Source organism: Nicotiana attenuata, chromosome 2 (genome assembly GCF_001879085.1).
Source record: "Nicotiana attenuata strain UT chromosome 2, NIATTr2, whole genome shotgun sequence".
In the NCBI taxonomy this organism is placed as follows: Eukaryota; Viridiplantae; Streptophyta; class Magnoliopsida; order Solanales; family Solanaceae; genus Nicotiana; species Nicotiana attenuata.
This window is the reverse complement of record NC_031990.1, coordinates 82336853-82355802: the sequence shown is the minus strand read 5'-3', so window position 1 is coordinate 82355802 and position 18950 is coordinate 82336853. Positions and strand designations below refer to the sequence as shown.

Sequence of the window (18950 nt, the reverse complement as noted above, 5' to 3'; positions counted from 1 at the left end):
TATTCATTGTCATTTCCACCAGATCCGAGAAAGTGTCCAATATTCTCTCGTATTCTTGTCATTCATCATTATTAGAGGAAGGAATCACCCACCTCATTCAATATTGGGTGAATCTTCCTCTTTATTTATATTTAGTGTCATTTATTGTTATTTATTACTTGTCACTATTCTCGTCCCATCAACAACCGCAACATTTATTGTACATTGCATCGAATCCATTTCGACACGGTCCCACGTTATCCGCATAAACTGATTTTAGATCTAGGGTCATTATCTTTAACTAGGATTAATCCCTTATTCTTTTATTTAATTAGATTAACCAAAGATTCATATTTTTTGGTCAAACAGAAACAAAGGCAAGTACAAATTTACTAGAAAACCGAAAGATAAAATTGTATATTATTTTCTCTCCCAAGTATTCTCCTTTTTTCTGTTGCTACTTTTCTTGTTTTAAATTCAACATGTGGTATCAGAGCCAGGTTGGCCTTGTAGGATTTATGAGGACAAGAAAACAAGAAACATTAAACTTTTAAACTTAAAATGTCAACTAACAATAATTTTTGTCAACTCCACATACATTCATCGATGAGAATTATCAAATTTGATCAGCCAATATGCAAACTAATTTAAAGTCCTTTGATCTCTCCTTGCACTCTCAAGAGTTGCTACCCTGGCACAAATCAAGACCCACACCAAAGAAATAACCAAAAGGTCCAAAGCAAAGTCTGTTGTTCATAATTCTATGGGAAACTCAGTATTTACCATAATCATGTCATACAAAACCATCAAAATAAGCTTGGGACAATCATAAAGTGGAATATCATGACAGTAATCGAATAAGGCAAATGAAAGTTTCGAATCTAAAAAGAGACTTTGAAGATTTAAGCATGAAGGAAGATGATTCTATCAACAAACATTTAGATAGAATTTCCTTGACCGTCAGCCAAATCTGATGAGGATTACCTGGATAGCAGAATTGTGGAAAAGCTTTTAGTGACGCTTCTTGAGAAATTTGAATCCAAGATTTCCTCTTTAGAAGAGTCCCTGGATCTTAGCAAAGGAGGACTTTGATGCAAAACAAAAAAAAATTACTAAAGCAGTCTTTTATGTACAAAACCAAGAAAACAAAGGCAAGCACAAGTTTACTAGGAAATTAATAGACAAAATTGCAGATTATCTCCTACTTTTTTTGTTATAAATTTCAACAAGACTCCTGAAAAGTTAAAGGAGTTCATCACAACTTGTAACTGTGGTAATAACATGGCACTTTGATAGACCGAGTTGCAAGCTTAAGGTTATTCTTGGGAAGTTATCTCCCACCTCTTGGATAACTTCCGTTCCTAGATATTTTGTTATCGAATTTCATTGGAAACAGTCTACCTTGATTTCTTTGGACTTGGCGATTCCGTAGGATTTCAGTCATTTAAGTCACTTTAAGTTTGTTAGTATTACTCAACTGATGGGAATGTTTGAGAGATCGTGACCTCAACTTTGACAATTTGCCCGAAGCTAATGAGTTTACCAAAGTTGAAGTTACCTCACGTGCTATTTTAATTTGCTCATGGTTAGTAGCAAAACTAGGAATTTCCCCAAGGGTCTTCAAATTTAAAATAAGTGAAAAAACTTTCCGACAAAGGGTATTCAATATGTGTTATATACTTCTAAAACGTAATATTTTATCTATATACACACTACAATTTTTCGACGAAGGGTGTTCAATATGTGTTATATACTTCTAAAACGTAATATTTTATCTATATAAACAGTACAATTTTTCGACGAAGGGTAGTCAGTTGACCACCCTTATCGCCATGTGGCTTCGCCAATGGTTTGCTGTGTGTGTAAAATTGAAGGCCTGAAAACAGCTCAAATATTTCAAAGATATTAGAACTCGCCAACCATGACAGAAATGAGTTGAGGGCAAGAAGGCACCCGTGCACATCTGATGAATAATAGTCCTTGGTTATTCAACTTACCTACCTTATCTTAACACGTTCTAATCGATTAGATAATACAGCTCACAGTCTGCTCTTCTTTGGTTCATTTATCCAACTACTTGTGTAAATCACCATTAGTTGGACCAAGTAAATTTGTCCTTTCTCAAAATTATAAGAAGCATTACACCTAACCAAAAGATATGCTTCAAACCCCTTGCCAACCAAATCCAAAAGAAAAACTTCCATACGTGTACAATTACATAAAATAAACTTCAGTCGTGCAATATGAATTTTATATTTGATCTACTAGCCCTTATTAAAAGTCTAGACACCTTAAAATATTCCCACTACTATTTAACCATTAATATCTTAGTTATCTAAATACTGTGTGTTCTAGTAGTTGACATATTGAAGCTATTATGGAGGAGACAACTTTACCAGGCCACCTGTTTTACAAGACAAAAACTAACTAAACAACTGAACAAATTAAGTAGGCTTCTTGAAGTTGATGAATCTTCAATTAAATAGTATGAATAAATTAATTGTGTTATAGTATTGGCACCATATATGGAGACAGAAAAAGGCAAATTATTCAAACACCCACATGATAATGAGATGCCTCATAGTTATCCCATAACTAAGAGGACTAATGAAAGTAATCAGCAGAACCTTTAGTTGGCCAAATGTGTAGCAGTTTTACAAGTTCCAAAAAGATCCAGCTGTGCAATCACATGCTGATTTAATTAGGCCATTGCTTATCTGGTCTCCTCCTATGGTGTACTGCCTATAAATACCAACTCTCAAGCTTCAATTCCATCACAACTTTGAGAAATTCCCTCATCAGAAAGAAAACCGTAAGAAATGGCTGCTCTATCTTTAAAACCCAATCATGTTCGATCAATCAGTTTGCCCGGGAGATTACACCCTATCACCCAAAGAGTTGAAGAGGAGATAAACAAGCTCAAATCATTATCAGTTGCACCAACAGCAGACACTGTGTACAATGGTCTACTCGGGCTGGAGAAATTATACAAGCGCATAGATGATCTTTTCAACTTGCCACAAACCCTCTGCCAAAGTCTAGATGCTGAATGGATTGAAGATTTATTGGACAAATCCGTGAGGCTTCTTGATGTTTGTGGCACTACAAGGGAACTTGTCTCACAATATAAAGAAAATGTAAGAGATCTTCAATCATCCCTCAGAAGGAGAAAAGGAGATCCAACTACAGATGACAGCGTTGCCAGATTTACCTCTTTCAGCAAGAAGATCAAGAGGGATGCCAAAAGATTAGCCTTGAACTTGAAACAAATGGATCAAGAGACTGCAGTATCAGTCTTGCTAGATGCAGATGAAGATACAATAGATGCAATTAGAGCACTAAGAGAAGCTAATGCAGTATGCATTTCAACTTTCCAAATGCTCTTGTCCTTCCTGTCTGTACCACTTTTGAAGCCTAAGCAATCAAAATGGTCATTGCTTTCAAGATTGGTACAAAAAGACAGAATAGCACCTGAAGTTCAAGAAGAAAACGCGAACTTAGAAACCAGGCTGGAAACCTTCGCGGCGTACCTTGACAGCTTTGAAAGTGCACTGGAAGCTACATTTAGGTGCTTGATTAGATCTAGAAGCTCGCTCCTCAATGTTCTTTCCTGCTAATCTGGCAGTTGCTATTCCATACTCTGTAAATTGTATATAAACGGTATTGTAGTTAGAAATATATAAACTTCAAGTGAAAGATTATACACCACTTATTGCCTCTATCTTTCTCTCTCTGATCAAAATTTGAAAGGTTATACCTGTGAGTTTCAGCGCAAAGAAAGCACTTAGCAGTATTTCTCCATACCTGATATCAGGTTAAGTTTGTGTCTCAAAAATCTCAATATCCATTGAAATGGTCCTCTTTAGACTAGAGGGGGAAACAGATAAAACGCATAGCACATTCATACATACTTTTTCTCATAATTGGCTTCAAAGATCAAACTAAGAAAGGGCCATAATCTGGATGAAAATCTTCTTCCTTATGCTCCTTATCCACCATACTTTTAGCATCAGTGATGAATTAGAAATATAGCTTATGTTCTGCTTATCTTACTTCATAGTCCAACTAGAGGTAGAGACCACTATAACTATGACAATCTTGATTTCATCCGTCTTCCTTTTGAGATAACTGGAAGAAGTAGATCTAATCAGGAGGCTTATCCTATGTCCTTTTTCTTCTAGATCCTTAGCCAAATTTAACAAAGAAAACAAAATGAAGATCCACCACAAGGATCTGGCACCAGATCAGCGGACGAAGCAGCCAACATAGCATTCTTTCAAACATATTAATGGAGCAATTAACATTGCCACTTTGCTCGACTCAATATCAGTTTAATATGAATGACTAAAGTGGCATTCCTCAGCAAGCTTAATTGCATTGCTCCGAAAAAATCCTCTAGCAGTCCCTGAAAACAAAGATATGTATGCTCCCCAAAAATAGATTTGAAGTGTGGGCAGAACTCTTTTGAGGCTCAGCTGACAACTTCGAATATAGTTTGGAAGGAACATAGGTTCCTGATTACACTGCCGAGTTCTCTCCTAAATATCTTCTCATGCTAATCGGGAAACATCTATTGCACGGGTATGAAGTTGGCTAGACATTTTTCACATATGTAATGTCATAGGCACAGAGCCCCGTGGCTAGCTTCTAAATGCGTAGTGCCATGGACAGGCCCACTAGACTTTCCTTAGCCGACTGACAAGTGTGCCTGTGTCTATGTCAGAGATCTTCAATCCTCTATCAGAAGGAGAAAAGGAGATCACTTAAGTGCAGAAGCCAGCTTTACCAGATCACCTCCTTCAGCAAGAAGATTGGGGAGCCAAAAGTTATTCCTGGTCTTAACTCTTAAAAATGGATGAAGACATTGAGGAATCAGAATTCCAAGATTCAGATATGTATGCTACATGTGTGATTAGAGTACTAGGGGAAGCCCACTTAGTATGCATTTAAATTTTGCAAATGCTCTTGCTACTTCTTATCTGTCCCAGTTTTAAAGTCAAACTCGTCTAAATGGCACTGGTTTTGAGATTGGTGCATAAGGGAAGAATAACATGTGAATGTCGAGCAGATAACATTAACTTTAACACTAGGATGGAATCCTTCGATGGTCATCTTGAGAGTTTTAACGATGGATTAGAAGGAGCATATAGGTGCCTACTTAGATTGAGGAGCTCTCTCCTGAATATATTCTCCCCATTTGGTTCAATCTGCATTCTTACGAGTTCCTCCCCCTGCATACTTAAAAAATAAGATATCTCGGAAAGAATGTGAAACTCATGGATTCTGCCTTATAAAAGTTTGTTAGTAAAGAATGTAAAACCTCCTTCTCTTTGCCCCAGAAGGTGAGTTGTGTAGGAAAACAACTATGCAGTCAATAATTTAGTAAACATTAAACAAGCACAGCATAACCAGCCATACATGGATGCACAAAATCAAAATATTTTTATTTCCAATACACTCGTGTATCAATTATTGATATAATTAAAAATTGCTCTTTGAGTGAAGCATCCTGAAGAAGCCACCTACCGCTGGACTAATTAAAAGGATGAAAATCATAGACATATCTTGGGCATCTTTAACCAAGTCAAGGAGAAGGAGTTCTTAGCTGTAATCTTCCGGATGGAGCCAAGGAAAATAGCAGGATATGAATGTACCGACATATATTAATTAGTTTTGCCCACCATTTATTGGAAGCATTACATCTAGTCTAGGAGCTTATACAGATATGCTTCCAACCCCTTGCCAACCAAATCCAAAAGAAAAAATCCCATACGTGTACAACTCCATAAGATAAACTTCAGTAGTGCATTTTGAATTTTATAGTTGATCTACTAGCCCCTCTGAGATCTTGACACCTTAAAATATTCCCATTATTCTGTCATTATTTACATTTCAATTATCTAAATATTATGTATTCTAGTAGTTGATGGATATAAGCCTTTATGGAGGAGACAGCCTTACCTGGCCACCTATTACATGACAGAGACTAACTAAACAACTGAACAAATAAAGTAGGCTTCTTGAAGTTGATGCATCTTCAATCAAATAATATCAATAGAAAAGTTTTTTGTCATAGTATTGGCACCATTTCTGGAGACAGAAAGAGGCAAATCATGCAAACACTTGCATGATAATTATATGCCTCGTGTTCATCTTATAACTGAGGATTAATGAAAGTAATCAGTACAACCTTTTGTTGGCCAAATGTGTATCAGGTTTACAAGTTCCAAAAAAGATCCAGCTGTGCAATCACATGCTGATTTAATTAGGCCATTCTCATCTTGTCTCCTCCCATGGTTGTTTTCCTATAAATACCAACTCTCAAAATTAAATTCCATCAAAACTTTGTGAAATCCCCTAATCTGAAAGAAAACCATAAGAAATGGCTTCACTTTCTTCAAAATCCAATCACGTTCGATCAATCAGTTTGCCTGGGAGATCACACCCGACCATCCAGAGAGTTGAAGAGGAGCTAAACAAGCTCAAATCATTGGAAGTATCTGTTGCACCAACAACAGTGAGCAATGGTCTAAAAGGTTTGGAGAAATTGTACAAGTGCATAGATAATCTTCTCAACTTGCCTCAAACCCTTCATGCCCTCTCCCAAAGTCTACATGCAAAATGGGTTGAAGATCTATTGGATAAATCAATGAGGCTTCTTGATCTGTGTGGCACTGCAAGGGAACTTGTATCACAATGCAAAGAAAATGTAAGAGATCTCCAATCCTCCCTCAGGAGGAGAAAAGGAGATTCAACCACAGATGACAACATTACCAAATTTACCTCTTTCAGCAAGAAGATCAAGAGGGATGCCAAAAGATTAGTATTGACCTTGAAACAAATGGATCAAGACACTACAGTATCTCGTTTGCTAGATGCAGATCAAGATACAATAGCTGTGATTAGAGCACTAAAAGAAGCTAATGCAGAATGCATTTCAACTTTCCAAATGCTCTTGTCCTTCTTGTGTGTACCACTTTTGAAGCCTAAGCCATCTAAATGGTCACTGCTTTCAAGATTGGTAAACAAAGAAAGAATAGCATCACTAGTCTTAGAAGAAAATGTGAGCTTAGAAACCAGGCTCGAAAGCTTTGAGACTTATCTTGTCAGCTTCGAAGATGGATTGGAAGCAACATTTAGATGCCTGATTAGATCTAGAAGCTCGCTACTCAATGTTTTCTCCTGCTAATCTGGCAGTTGTTATTCCATATACTGTAAATTGTATATACACAGTTTTGTAGTTATGTTAGAAATATACAATCTTCAAGCGACTGATTATACATCAATGTCATGTCTCTTTCTCTATATATATATTATTTATATATGGACTGTGTATGAATACTGCCATAAAGCGTGCAGTAGGACTATAATTCAAATACCTGAATGGAGTCCAAATTTAACAGGTTACGCCTATGACTTTCAGCATCTAGAAAGAGTTTTGCAGCATTGTCTAAATCTGATGTCAGGTTAAGTTTTACTCGGAAAATAGCTCAAAATATCATTGAAATGATTCTCCTTAAACTAGAGGAGAAGCAGATAAAACTAATAGCAGATCCTTTACATACTTCCATTGCATAATTAGTGAAATGATCAAACCAATGAGCGAATGAGAAAATTCTCTGACTCCTAAATCAATATTAAAGGGTAAGAAGCCACTTATCTACATTCGAAAAAAGTATTTCTTCCTTATTCTTCTTATCCATCATTCTTACACAAGGATACTTTATTAGATAATATTGTGAATGATCTCTGTTTCTATTTGGTTCATTGTCAACTAGCTATGGAGACCACCACAGCTTTTCTGAATTTGTTCTTAAAATTATTGGAAGTATTAGACCTAAATCCTAATCAAGAAGGTTTCATATATCCTTTATCTTCTTCCTGCCTTCCCAAGGGAATTCAACAAACAAAAAATGGGGATTGAAATGCAGGTTGTTGGAGCCACCATCACAAGGATTTTGCATCAGATAGGCAGCCAAAGTGGCAGAGTGCTCTCTCGAACATATTAGCACTACAGTCGTTAATGCCACTTTACTCAACACAATATCCGTTTGATATGAATGACTTACGAGTTTGGTGGCATTATTCAGCAAGTTTAATCGCTTTTCTCCCAATAAATATACTAGCTGGTCTGAAAAGCAATACCGTGAGTCCGTGACATGCTTCCAAAATAGAGCTGATGCAAAACTTGACAAAGCTAAAATGTGGGAAGTACAATTAGCCCTACCAGATACATGATACAAGAACAATGCTGCAGCTACAATCATGAAAAAAAAAAAGAATAAGCAGAAAAGAAACAGAACAATCAGACGTTACGTTGCATAAAGAAAATTTTAATCATATATGTATCCACTTTGAATTTTACATTTGCTTTTTTAGATCCATTTCATCAGTATGACTTAGTAATAATCTATATATCTTATCTGAATATGCTTTGTCTATGTAATTGATGGATTGGAGTTGTCAATATGTGCTGGGTTTAGTACCAGTAGGTTGTTTCTTGCACTCAAGGGGACAATGTCAGAACCAAGAAAAACAGCAAAACCATAGTGGAGCAATAGGTAGTGGGGTAATAAACCAGTAAGGGTCCAAATATGCAACTAAGGACAGGTTAGGAGAGGGACGACGAGATAGACCAAGAGACAAGGTGCCACTTTAGTAGCAAAGAATAGCCTGATTGCATGAAGACAAGGGTCGCAGTTGTGGTGCACGGATAAGCTCAAGTCTCATAACAAAGGCAATGCCAGTATGAGAAAACTGGAGATATCACTCTACCTATGATACTAGATATATCATATATGAGGGATTCATGAACAGAAAGAAAGGGTAGGCACTGTCTTACAGGTCTGTCATTTAAATCCAACTAAGGTAGTGTGCATCTAAATAAGGGGGTACAAAAATAGCTTTCGCATACAAACATGAGGACGAAATATATAATTCTCATATCTTCTTAAGTGTCTCTTAGTTCTGATGATGAGTAAGCATTTTGTACCATTGATTCAGCTTAAGAAAGGTGCTAGTCAACTTCTCCGATTTACTGAAATAAGATTTCATGAACCTACACCTTGATGATAATATCCATCCCAGTGGAAGAAAAGAACAGTTTTATAAAAGAAACCATCAAACTGAAATCTGGTAAGATAAGATATTACAAGTAACTGAAAAAAAGAAGGCAAATCAACAACAAGTTATGTCCGAACAGCAAACAAAATCAAATTAATTTTTTTATATAGGGCAAACAAAATCAAATGAATAGAAGTAAGACAGAAATTATCGTGACAACAAGTTTTACAAATTAATACAACATAGGAAGAAAAAGTCCAACTAACCTATTAGGAAGAAGCTACACACAATGTCTTCTTTCATATCCTGCAGGTTGTGTATATTACATATAGAAGAGGGGTAAGCTCCCAGCTACAATAGAACCCTATATGTTCAGTGAAACATCAAAGACACTCACCCATGAAAATTTTACAAGAGCAATAACAAATTCTTTGAAGTCAGAAACTCAACCACCTCATTCGATCAATTAGTTTGACGGGAAAGAGATAACTCAAAAAACAGTGATCTTGAAAAGAAATTGTTAACATCGCCCATATATACGCAGAATTTCTACCCTATGCTCTAGCCCAAAAAAGGGTCTTTTTATCAACTTATTCAAAGCACTATGAAGCTCAGCCCAAAAGTACATTACGTATTATTAACAAGTCAACAAAACAAAGAAATTAAAAGAAGAAGATAAACATACGTAAAGTTCTAAGTACCAAAAATAGCAAAGATAGTCAATGGATCAGAGAGTAATACATGAATTTAAGGTTCGAAGGTAGCCCTGAGGAGGCCGGAACCAAAATGTGGTTGTTTTTGACTTACAGTTTTTTGGATGGTTGTTACAGTTGTATTGAATGGTATTGCTATCCAAAATAATGTTTGTTTTGATTGTTGTATTGTTAAATTCATTGTTGCATAACAATGAAAAGTTCACCTTTTTAAAATAACCGATTTGGTAAGGTGAGATTGTTCCTATTTTTCTTTTCAATTATATCCTAGCGTATTACTCCACAATTCTATTTTACCCTTTAGCTTTTTTTGCTATTTTAACTCCAAATATCCAACCTATGACCTACTTTATTTTTTTTCCAGGACTTTTGCCGCCAATGTTAAAGGTGTTTTGCTACCTTCTGTTTTATTTTTTCTCCTAATTTACTTTTAACTCAATTCTACTTAGCTGTGCTCCTTTGGGTTGCCTTCTTCTGTCTCGCTCCTTTGTTCTACTTTCTTAAGGGGTTTTGCCTTCTTCTGTTTTGCTTTATAAAATTTTTATTATGCATAATTTGTGATAAATTTAATATTTAAACAATTGAGGGTATTTTAGTAAACTATCAGTTACAGTACAGTACGATACGTTCAAACCAAACAGCAAAATATTATTTAACAATAACAAACAATACAATCTATCCAAACATTGTATTCATAAAACGATACGATACAATACGATACAATACAATACAATTCAATATAAAACGATGGGGAACAATGATCCAAACAGAGTGTTAAGTGACCAAAATGTGTGGGAAAAAAAAGAGTTACCAAAATATATATAGGTTTGGCCAGTTAAGTATAGCGTCTTTTAAAAGACGCTATATTTGAATTTAAAAAAACGGAAAAATATAGCGTCTTTTGTTAAGACGCTATGTATAGCATCTTAACAAAAGACGATATATATATATAAATATAACGTCTTCTTCCCTTCCCCAAAACAGAACCAGAACGCCCCCCCCCCCTCCCCTCCCCCCACCCCCATAGCTCACCCGTCCCACATAAAGTAAAGATTCTCGGTCCCACGTGCTAGCTAAGGAGTTATCTCGGACGTTGTTGGTTATTTCGGCTCAAAATCATAAATTCTTCGACACCTAAAACCTTAAATTGAGTTATTCCGATTTAGTTTTTGATAAAACTTGTATAAAAAATGCATATAAGTTATTTTTTATGTGTTCTATGTTATTTTGTGATTGTTTCGCGATTTAACTAATTTGTTGTTTTTTATCTGGACTATGGTATTAGTGTGTTAAAATAATTTGTAAAATAGAGAAATTGTAATTAGTTGTTAAAAAAAACATTAATTAGTTACTTTTTACTATGGTATATGTAATTTCGTGATTGATTTGTTATTTTTATCCGGTTTAGATTATTAATTTGCTAAAAGACTAGTAAACGAGATAAATTTTTACTTTAGTACCCTGTAATGATATCTTGTGGCCTAATGTAGTGTTTGTATTTGTAATGTAGTGACCTTTTAGCGTAGTAAAATGTAGTGCCCTTTAGTGTAATATCCTTGTAGTTATAGAAATGAATCATTTAAGTATCTCTTATTCCCAAAAATACGTCCAAAACTGATATTCAAACACAAATTATCTCCAATTATAGTCAACAAACGTAAGAACATAAGAATTCAGGATACATTGGTGCTACTGGGCCTCAAATACTGTGTCTGGATTTAAAATGTAATTATTTAATAATTAAATCTTGTATAGTTAATAAAATTAATTATTTAATTTTAGTATAGTAAAAGATAAGTCAATAACAAACAAACAAATATATTAAATAATAAAACTAACATATTAAATAATAAAACTAACATATACAATAATAAACTAACATATTAAATAATAAAACTAACATATTAAATAATAAAACTAAGATATAAAATAATAAACTAACATATTGAATAATAAAACTAACATATAAAATAACAGACCTGTTGTGTGAAGTATCGGAAAAAGATTCTCATCATGAACATAAGAATTCAGGATACATTGGTGCTACTGGGCCTCATATATTGTGTTCGGAACCAAAATGTGAATATTTAATAATTAAATCATGTGTAGTAAAAAATAGGTGAATAACAAACAAACATATAAAATAATAAAACTAACATACTAAAGTAACGTATAAAAAATAAAAGTATAATATTGAAAATGTATCAACCTAATTAACAATATAGTAAAAATATCGAATAAAATGTAATATTCAAGGTATTGCAATATATTTAAGCAGTGGAAAAGAAAAATAATATAATTAATTTTGTTCAATTTACAGTAGTCGTCATGGAGGTTCCGCCTTCGCATCCCTGACCTACCTCCCTAGAGCTACTACTGCTACAGGCTGAGCATAGGTCTTTCCTACATATGGGAGGGGGAGTTATTGGCCAAACTTTACGTTCCAGGAGGATAGACTATTTCTTGGACTTTCTTAGGGAACGCCAGCTCCATCCCCGTGTAGTCAGACTCCTGCAGGATACGGGCTTTTATAGGATCATTGAGATCGGCCGGTTGCAGCTGGATTGTTCGTTGCTCACGGCTTTGATAGAGCGGTGGCGACCAGAGACGCACACATTCCATTTGCCCATTGGCGAGGCCACTATCACGCTGCAGGACGTGGAGGTCCTTTATGGGCTGGCGGTTGATGGACTTGTTGTTGCTTTGCCGCGAGGCATGGGAGATTATACGGGAGCTCCGTACCTGGAGACTTGGCAGCGGCTTAGCGATTTTCGACCAGAGGATAAGGGTTTACTGGTTGGGGCTAGTCGTATTTCGTTGACGCCCATCCGGTAGTATTTGGAGGCCATGCATGATGACATTACTCATGATACACCGGAGCTTCATATTAGATGGTACACGAGGTCGCTGCTGCTGCTTATGTTTGGAGGCGTATTGTTCCCGAACACTTCGGGAAACCTAGTCAGCTTGAGATTTCTTCATCATCTTGAGCTGCTAGATGATTTACCTCAGTACAACTAGGGTGCTGCTGTTCTTGGTTACTTGTACCGACAGATGTGTCGGGCATGTATGGGCACCCAGCAAGACGTTGCAGGATTTATGTCGCTGCTGCAGGTGAAAACATAGACAAATACTCTCTTCATTATAATATACATCATAAAAATACACCTTAAATTTTAGGTCCAAATTGTATATTAGGTTTGGGCCTGGGAGCGATTCTTGCAATTGCAGCCACCTCTACCACCTATAGCTCAGGATGCACCACCTCCACCGTTTCTCCCTTTGGCTAGGAGGTGGGTTGAGGGGCAGGGATACGAACGCGAGTATGAGGCTCGACAAAATCTCCCGTATTGCAGAGATTTGTTAGATTTGCTGGAGGACGCGCAGGTAATTCTATACTTTAGTTTACTTGGCCTGGACTTATATGTGTTGCGTATACTCACGGTTCCTTTTTTTACGTGATAGTTCATTTGGACGCCCTACAGCGACGCGCTTATAGCTAGTTTGCCCGATTATTGCTCGACCGGGCGACTTATGTGGAGATCTTTCATCCCGTTGGTATGTCTCGATATTTTCGAGCATCATGCCACCAAGCGAGTCCTTCGCCGGTTTGGTCGATCGCAGCATGTACCTCCACCGCCCGCTTGGGTTAGGACTCATTACCAACGGGATGATCGTTCGAAGGTTGACCAGACATATAAGGCATGGCTAGAGGCGCAGATCAAGAGTTGGGACCAGTGGCATGACCTGATTCTACCACCCCCTCCAGCTCATCTTATGGATGATGAGCATGCATATATCGGCTGATACTGCAGCATTACCCGACTTATCGTCGGGAATCTCGTTCATCGCGCTGGCGGTCGGTTCGTTAACATTACCGTTTCGCAATTAATATTTTACATGTTGTGCATGTTATTGGACTACATATGTTCCACCAGTTGGGACTGCAGATCAGCAGCATGCCGGCGAGGGAGCGGCCATTTTGCACGACTATAGCAGGCAGGTTATAGATTTGGCTGCCCAGACATTGCAGCGAGCCCGGGATAGTGAGCGCTTAACACACGAGGCTGATTATATGGCGTCAAAGCAGTACCATCAGGGGCCAGCAGTGCAGCTTGAGCGTGGTCGACATGGCAGGGGTGTGCCATGAGGTAGGGCTATCCCACGAGGTAGGGGTGTCCCACGAGGTCGTGGTGATCGGCGAGGAGGTGGTCCCTAGCAAGGCGGCATTGAGGCACCTGTTGAGGATGTTGGAGTTGATCAGCTAGGTGACCACCCTGATCCTAGCGATATCACATCATTTAACCTGAGGCTTAGTCTAGGGACTTCGCAGGTGACCCCGTCAGCTCCATTGTTGATCGCGGGCACGGCCTTTACCTTACAGGACTGGGATGCGTATTTTCCTGACCTTCTAGAGGCATCGACGACTACTGATTCTCGTCCGGACGAGATGTAGATAGTGGGCGCCGACTTAGTTATAGCTCACCACCGAGGGATGCTGAGGATCTTCCACAAGATTTGGTTAGTTTGTATTACTATTACTTATTGGGAAATCTAATTCTAAGTTGTAAAGCAAAATAGACAAAAAAAGATGTGGATGAGAGAAAGAGAGAAAAAGAATACCAATGATATAAAATTCCTGTTACATCTCGCGTTTTTCGTACGTTAAAATTTCGTCTTCAGTTAATTGACATAGACTCGGAGATGAGATTATCTGGAGGTTAGCATATTTATGCTATTTATAACAACTAATAAGTGCCATGAAGGAAAGGGTACACGAATTAAAGAAAATGAGTTTTGTTGAAGGCTGTCAATTTGGGATAAAATATGGGCCGAGCGTTAATACCCGATATTTATGGACTAGTACCATACAAGGTACTATATGACCGTGATAGTAAGATATATAAAGTATATTTAAAATAAGTAAAATTTTAAGTAATTTGAGATAATTCTTAATTATGCGGGTAATTGATTAATTACCGGGTAACGGAATATTACCTAATTAATTAATTGGTTATGGGATAAGATTAAAATTAGCCCCACCCCCCACGTGGCAGCAAGCCTCTTAATGAAGAGATGACTATTAGTCACTCTTGATAGGTGGCAACATGAAGTGTTACCAAAACACAAATCCTAGAGATCATTTAAGGCAAAACCTTACTACAAACTAGGTAAGAAAAGAACGTTAAAGTCATTCTTCAAATCTTTCAGCAAATTTCTTTGCAAATGTTACAAACAGGGTGAGTCAACATGAAGTGTTACCAAAACACAAATCCTAGAGATCATTTAAGGCAAAACCTTACTACGAACCAGGTAAGAAAAGAACGTTAGTGATTCTTCAAAACTTTCAGCAAATTTCTTTGCAAATGTTACAAACAGAGTGAGACGCAACAATATCTTTCTTGCAAGAAATTCCTACAAAAGAAAATCCAACGAGAATTTTTAAAGACGTAGCAACGTAAAATTTTACGGTTCTAAGGGAGTGCGGTGTAACCTTTTTCAAGAATGTCATACGGATTTTTCCCTACTCCAGGTATGTTAAGGCTAAGCTCTTCCTTCATTTTGCATGATCTTGTAATTACACAAGTTTGATAACGAGTCATAAAGAAAAATTCATATCCCGGAATTTACGTATATTTTGCTAGTCTCGCAAGTTACGTATATTTTCCTAGTTTAGTAAGTTATGATATTCTCTTTATCGGGACTTCATATTCAATTGAGTAATTCCTTCTTCCAGTCAAGAGAGAAGAGAATTTATATGTACAATATTAAAGTATTTTCATTACCATCGAGCTATAATCGATGGGCAGGCCCCTATTAGGCAACCTCTCATCAGATGATAAGTTATACACCGAACCTACTATGGCCGAGCGCCTATGAGCGAGCCTAGTTGGCGGAGATACAGAGCCTAGTATGGTCGAGCGCCTATGAGCGAGCCTACTATGGCAGAGTAGTTATATATATATATATACATATATATATATATATATATATATATATATATATATATATATATATATATATAACGAGCCTTATAAGGCCGGACACCTATTTTACTTATTATATTTAGAGAATTGAGTCAGTATCAGCAGGTAAGCATATGTTCAGGTTATCAGTTCAGTTTCAGCTTTCAGTATATTGCCTTACATATACATTATTTCGTACTGACGTCCCTTTCTGGGGCGATGCATTTCATGCGTGCAGGTTCGGACAAACAGACGAGTAGACCTCCTCAGTAGGTGGTTGCCCGAGTTCAGCTTTATCGGTAAGCTCCCCGTCCTTCGGAGTTGCCGGGTCTTGAAGTTTGGTGTACATCTTGTGTATATATGTAGATAGGTTATGGGTAGGTCGGGGCCCTGTTCCGATCATGGTACATCTGCCAGTAGAGGCTTGTAGACANGGTAAGCATATGTTCAGGTTATCAGTTCAGTTTCAGCTTTCAGTATATTGCCTTACATACTCGGTAAATTATTTCATACTGACGTCCCTTTTTAGGGGCGCTGCATTTCATGCGTGCAAGTTCAGACAGACAGACAGGTAGACCTCCTTAGTAGGTGTTTTCCTGAGTTCAGCTTTATCGGTAAGCTCCCCGTCCTTCGGAGTTGCCGGGTCTTGAAGTTTGGTGTACATCTTGTGTATATATGTAGATAGGTTATGGGTAGGTCGGGGCCCTGTTCCGATCATGGTACATCTGCCAGTAGAGGCTTGTAGACATATCTTGTCGGTTGGTGTAGTAGGTCTTGTAGGCCCTGTACGTATATGTTGTTGGCTTGTCAGTTGTAGTAATTATGACGGCCTTGCCGGCCCAGCTTTATGTTGACGTTTAGTCAGCATTAGTCTCTTTTCAGTTTTATATTTTGCATGATACCTTATCTTGTAATGTGGCCCATCGCCAGATTATGACATTACATTTTTAGAGTCTCTTAGTCGCAAGTGGTATGCAAGGATAAATGAGGCACTGGGTGCCGGTCTCGCCCCCGGGCTCGGGGCGTGACAAAAGTGGTATCAGAGCAGTTCTGTCCTAGGGAGTCTACAAGCCGTGTCTATTAGGGTCTTGTTTATAGATGTGTGGTGCACCACATTATATAAGCGGGGGACTACAGGGCATTTAGGAGTTGGTTACCCTTCTTTAAAATCTGAATCGTGTTGTACCAATGAGTTATAGGAAATTTGAGTTAAGCTTACATGTTGACGTTTGCATGCACAGATGACGGTAACTAGGACAACTACGGCTAGCCAGAGGAGGGAAACAGCAGTAGGTTAGGGGACTAGCAGGGTACCCCCAGTAGATGGGGCCCAATCGGAGTCCTAGGGAGAGACCCCTACCCAGCAATTACCGGCTCCTTTGCCACCTGAGGAGATTCCTAGGGAGACCGCACATCCAGTTCCCCCTCCGCTTCCATCAGATCAGGACTTGAGGAGTGCATAGCAATTGTTGGCACAGTTGGTAGCTACCCAGCAACATGCCAGGGCATCCGCTAGTGCAGGACCTTCTGAGGGATCTGGGAGTTCAAGGGTCTGAAAGTTTATTGCTTTGAATCCCCCAGAGTTCATGGGGACAGATCAGAGGGAGGACCCGTAGAATTTCATAGATCAGCTTCATAGGATCTTTCGGGCTATGCATGCCATGGAGAAAGAGGCAGTTGAGTTAGCAGCTTTTCGACTCCGAGATATAGCCATCCTTTGGTACGAGGGGTGGGAAAGGTCCAGGGGACGTGATGCACCTCCTGCTATTTGGGAGAATTTTTTAGATGCCTTCCTTGACCAGTACTTACCGCGAGAGGTCCGATAGGCCCGACCCGATCAGTTTCTAGCCCTCAAGCAGGGCAAATGAGTGTTTGAGAGTATAGTCTCCGTTTTGACTCATTGGTCAGATATGCACCATCCATAGTTGCTACTATGTGGGATAGAATCCACAGGTTTATAGCAGGGTTAGCCCCAGAGTTGACCGAGGCGTGTGCCACCGCTGCATTGCAGGATAGTATGGATATCTCCCGGATCAAGGCATTTGCCCAGAATATAGAAAGGGGTAGTTGATAAGCTAGGATTTTACCATGATTATACCCCTTACTTGCTATTGCTTTTGTTACAAATAGCCACAAAATAGTCCCAAAAGGCTTACAAGTTGCGCTTGATTACAGGTTTGAGCAAGAAGGTGACAAATGTCAAAGATCGGCTCAAAACGGAGTGAAACATGCCAAGTGTCAAGAACAAGTGAAGTTGAGGAAAAGGTAGACCTAGCGCGGACCGCACTGATTTGCCACGCGGACGCGCTAGGAGATTCAGAGAGGGGTAATTTGAGGTGCAAGCCACGCGGCCGCACTCTATTTCTGCGCGGTCCGCGCAAGGGAAGTTCAGAGAAGGCTTAAGTCTCACGAGTCCGGCGCTACATATCAGTGCGGTCCGCGTGAAGGAGATTCAGAGACATGGAAATTTGGCCAAGTCAAGCTATGCGGCCGCGCCCCATTCCTGCGCGGTCCGCACCGATCCTCCGCAGGGGTATTTTTGTCCAGATTTTCCAGCTGGGTATAAATAGATCTTTTTACATTTTTAGGTTAAGTTTTAGATTCTGAACAAGAGTTGCGCTCGTGAGAACTATTGTGTAGCCTATTTTGGCAATTTTCCTCTTCAATATCATAATTTTTAATTAGTAATCAATCATTATGTTATTTTCATCATCTACTTCTACTGTTTCTTCTTTAATTATGTCTAGCTAAACCCATTAGCTAGGGTTGTGGCTCAACCCTAGTGTGGGTAGTTAAAGGGTGTTGCATTCTAGGGTGAGATTGAGATTGGGTATTTGTTATTTGGGTTGATTTTGTGTTTCAATCTAGAATTTGTGGTTGCAAACATGAATTCAAACTTAGTGGGTCTAACTCTTCTTGAGAAAGAGAGTCATATGACCCTAAAAGTTAACCCAACAAGGAATTGGGATGGAACCATGAGAATGGTAGTCCCAATTAACGGGTTAAACTCGAAAGAGTAACTACCCTACTTGAGCCCTAGTTGCCTGGTCTAATTGGCCTACCTAATTGGTCTCGAGAGAGTCAATTGGGCAAAATCGTTCTCTCTACCGAGAGGTGTGAGAATGAGTGCAATTGTGCAATGGCTATAGCAATAAACCCAGATTTATCAATCTCCCCTTAGTATCTTCTACCCGTTAGCTAGCCACCTTGGTAGTGTCACGACCCTAGT

The 18950-nt window shown here is 38.4% G+C and overlaps 3 protein-coding genes across 3 annotated transcripts; 2 read left to right on the top strand and 1 right to left on the bottom strand.

Annotated features, from left to right (window-relative positions):
* On the top strand, window positions 2454–3698 carry LOC109213917. Its single transcript, XM_019377761.1, has one exon. It carries the CDS (start codon window positions 2799–2801, stop codon window positions 3594–3596), a length of 798 nt encoding a protein of 265 aa, XP_019233306.1. The 5' UTR covers window positions 2454–2798; the 3' UTR covers window positions 3597–3698.
* LOC109213908 lies at window positions 3805–7265 on the top strand. The gene has a single exon (XM_019377750.1). The coding sequence runs from the start codon at window positions 6362–6364 to the stop codon at window positions 7166–7168; it is 807 nt and encodes a 268-aa protein (XP_019233295.1). The 5' UTR covers window positions 3805–6361; the 3' UTR covers window positions 7169–7265.
* On the bottom strand, window positions 7352–9777 carry LOC109213926. Its single transcript, XM_019377771.1, has 2 exons — window positions 9309–9777; window positions 7352–8236 (listed from the first exon to the last, which is right to left on the bottom strand). Exons 1-2 carry the CDS (start codon window positions 9343–9345, stop codon window positions 7839–7841), a joined length of 435 nt encoding a protein of 144 aa, XP_019233316.1. The 5' UTR covers window positions 9346–9777; the 3' UTR covers window positions 7352–7838.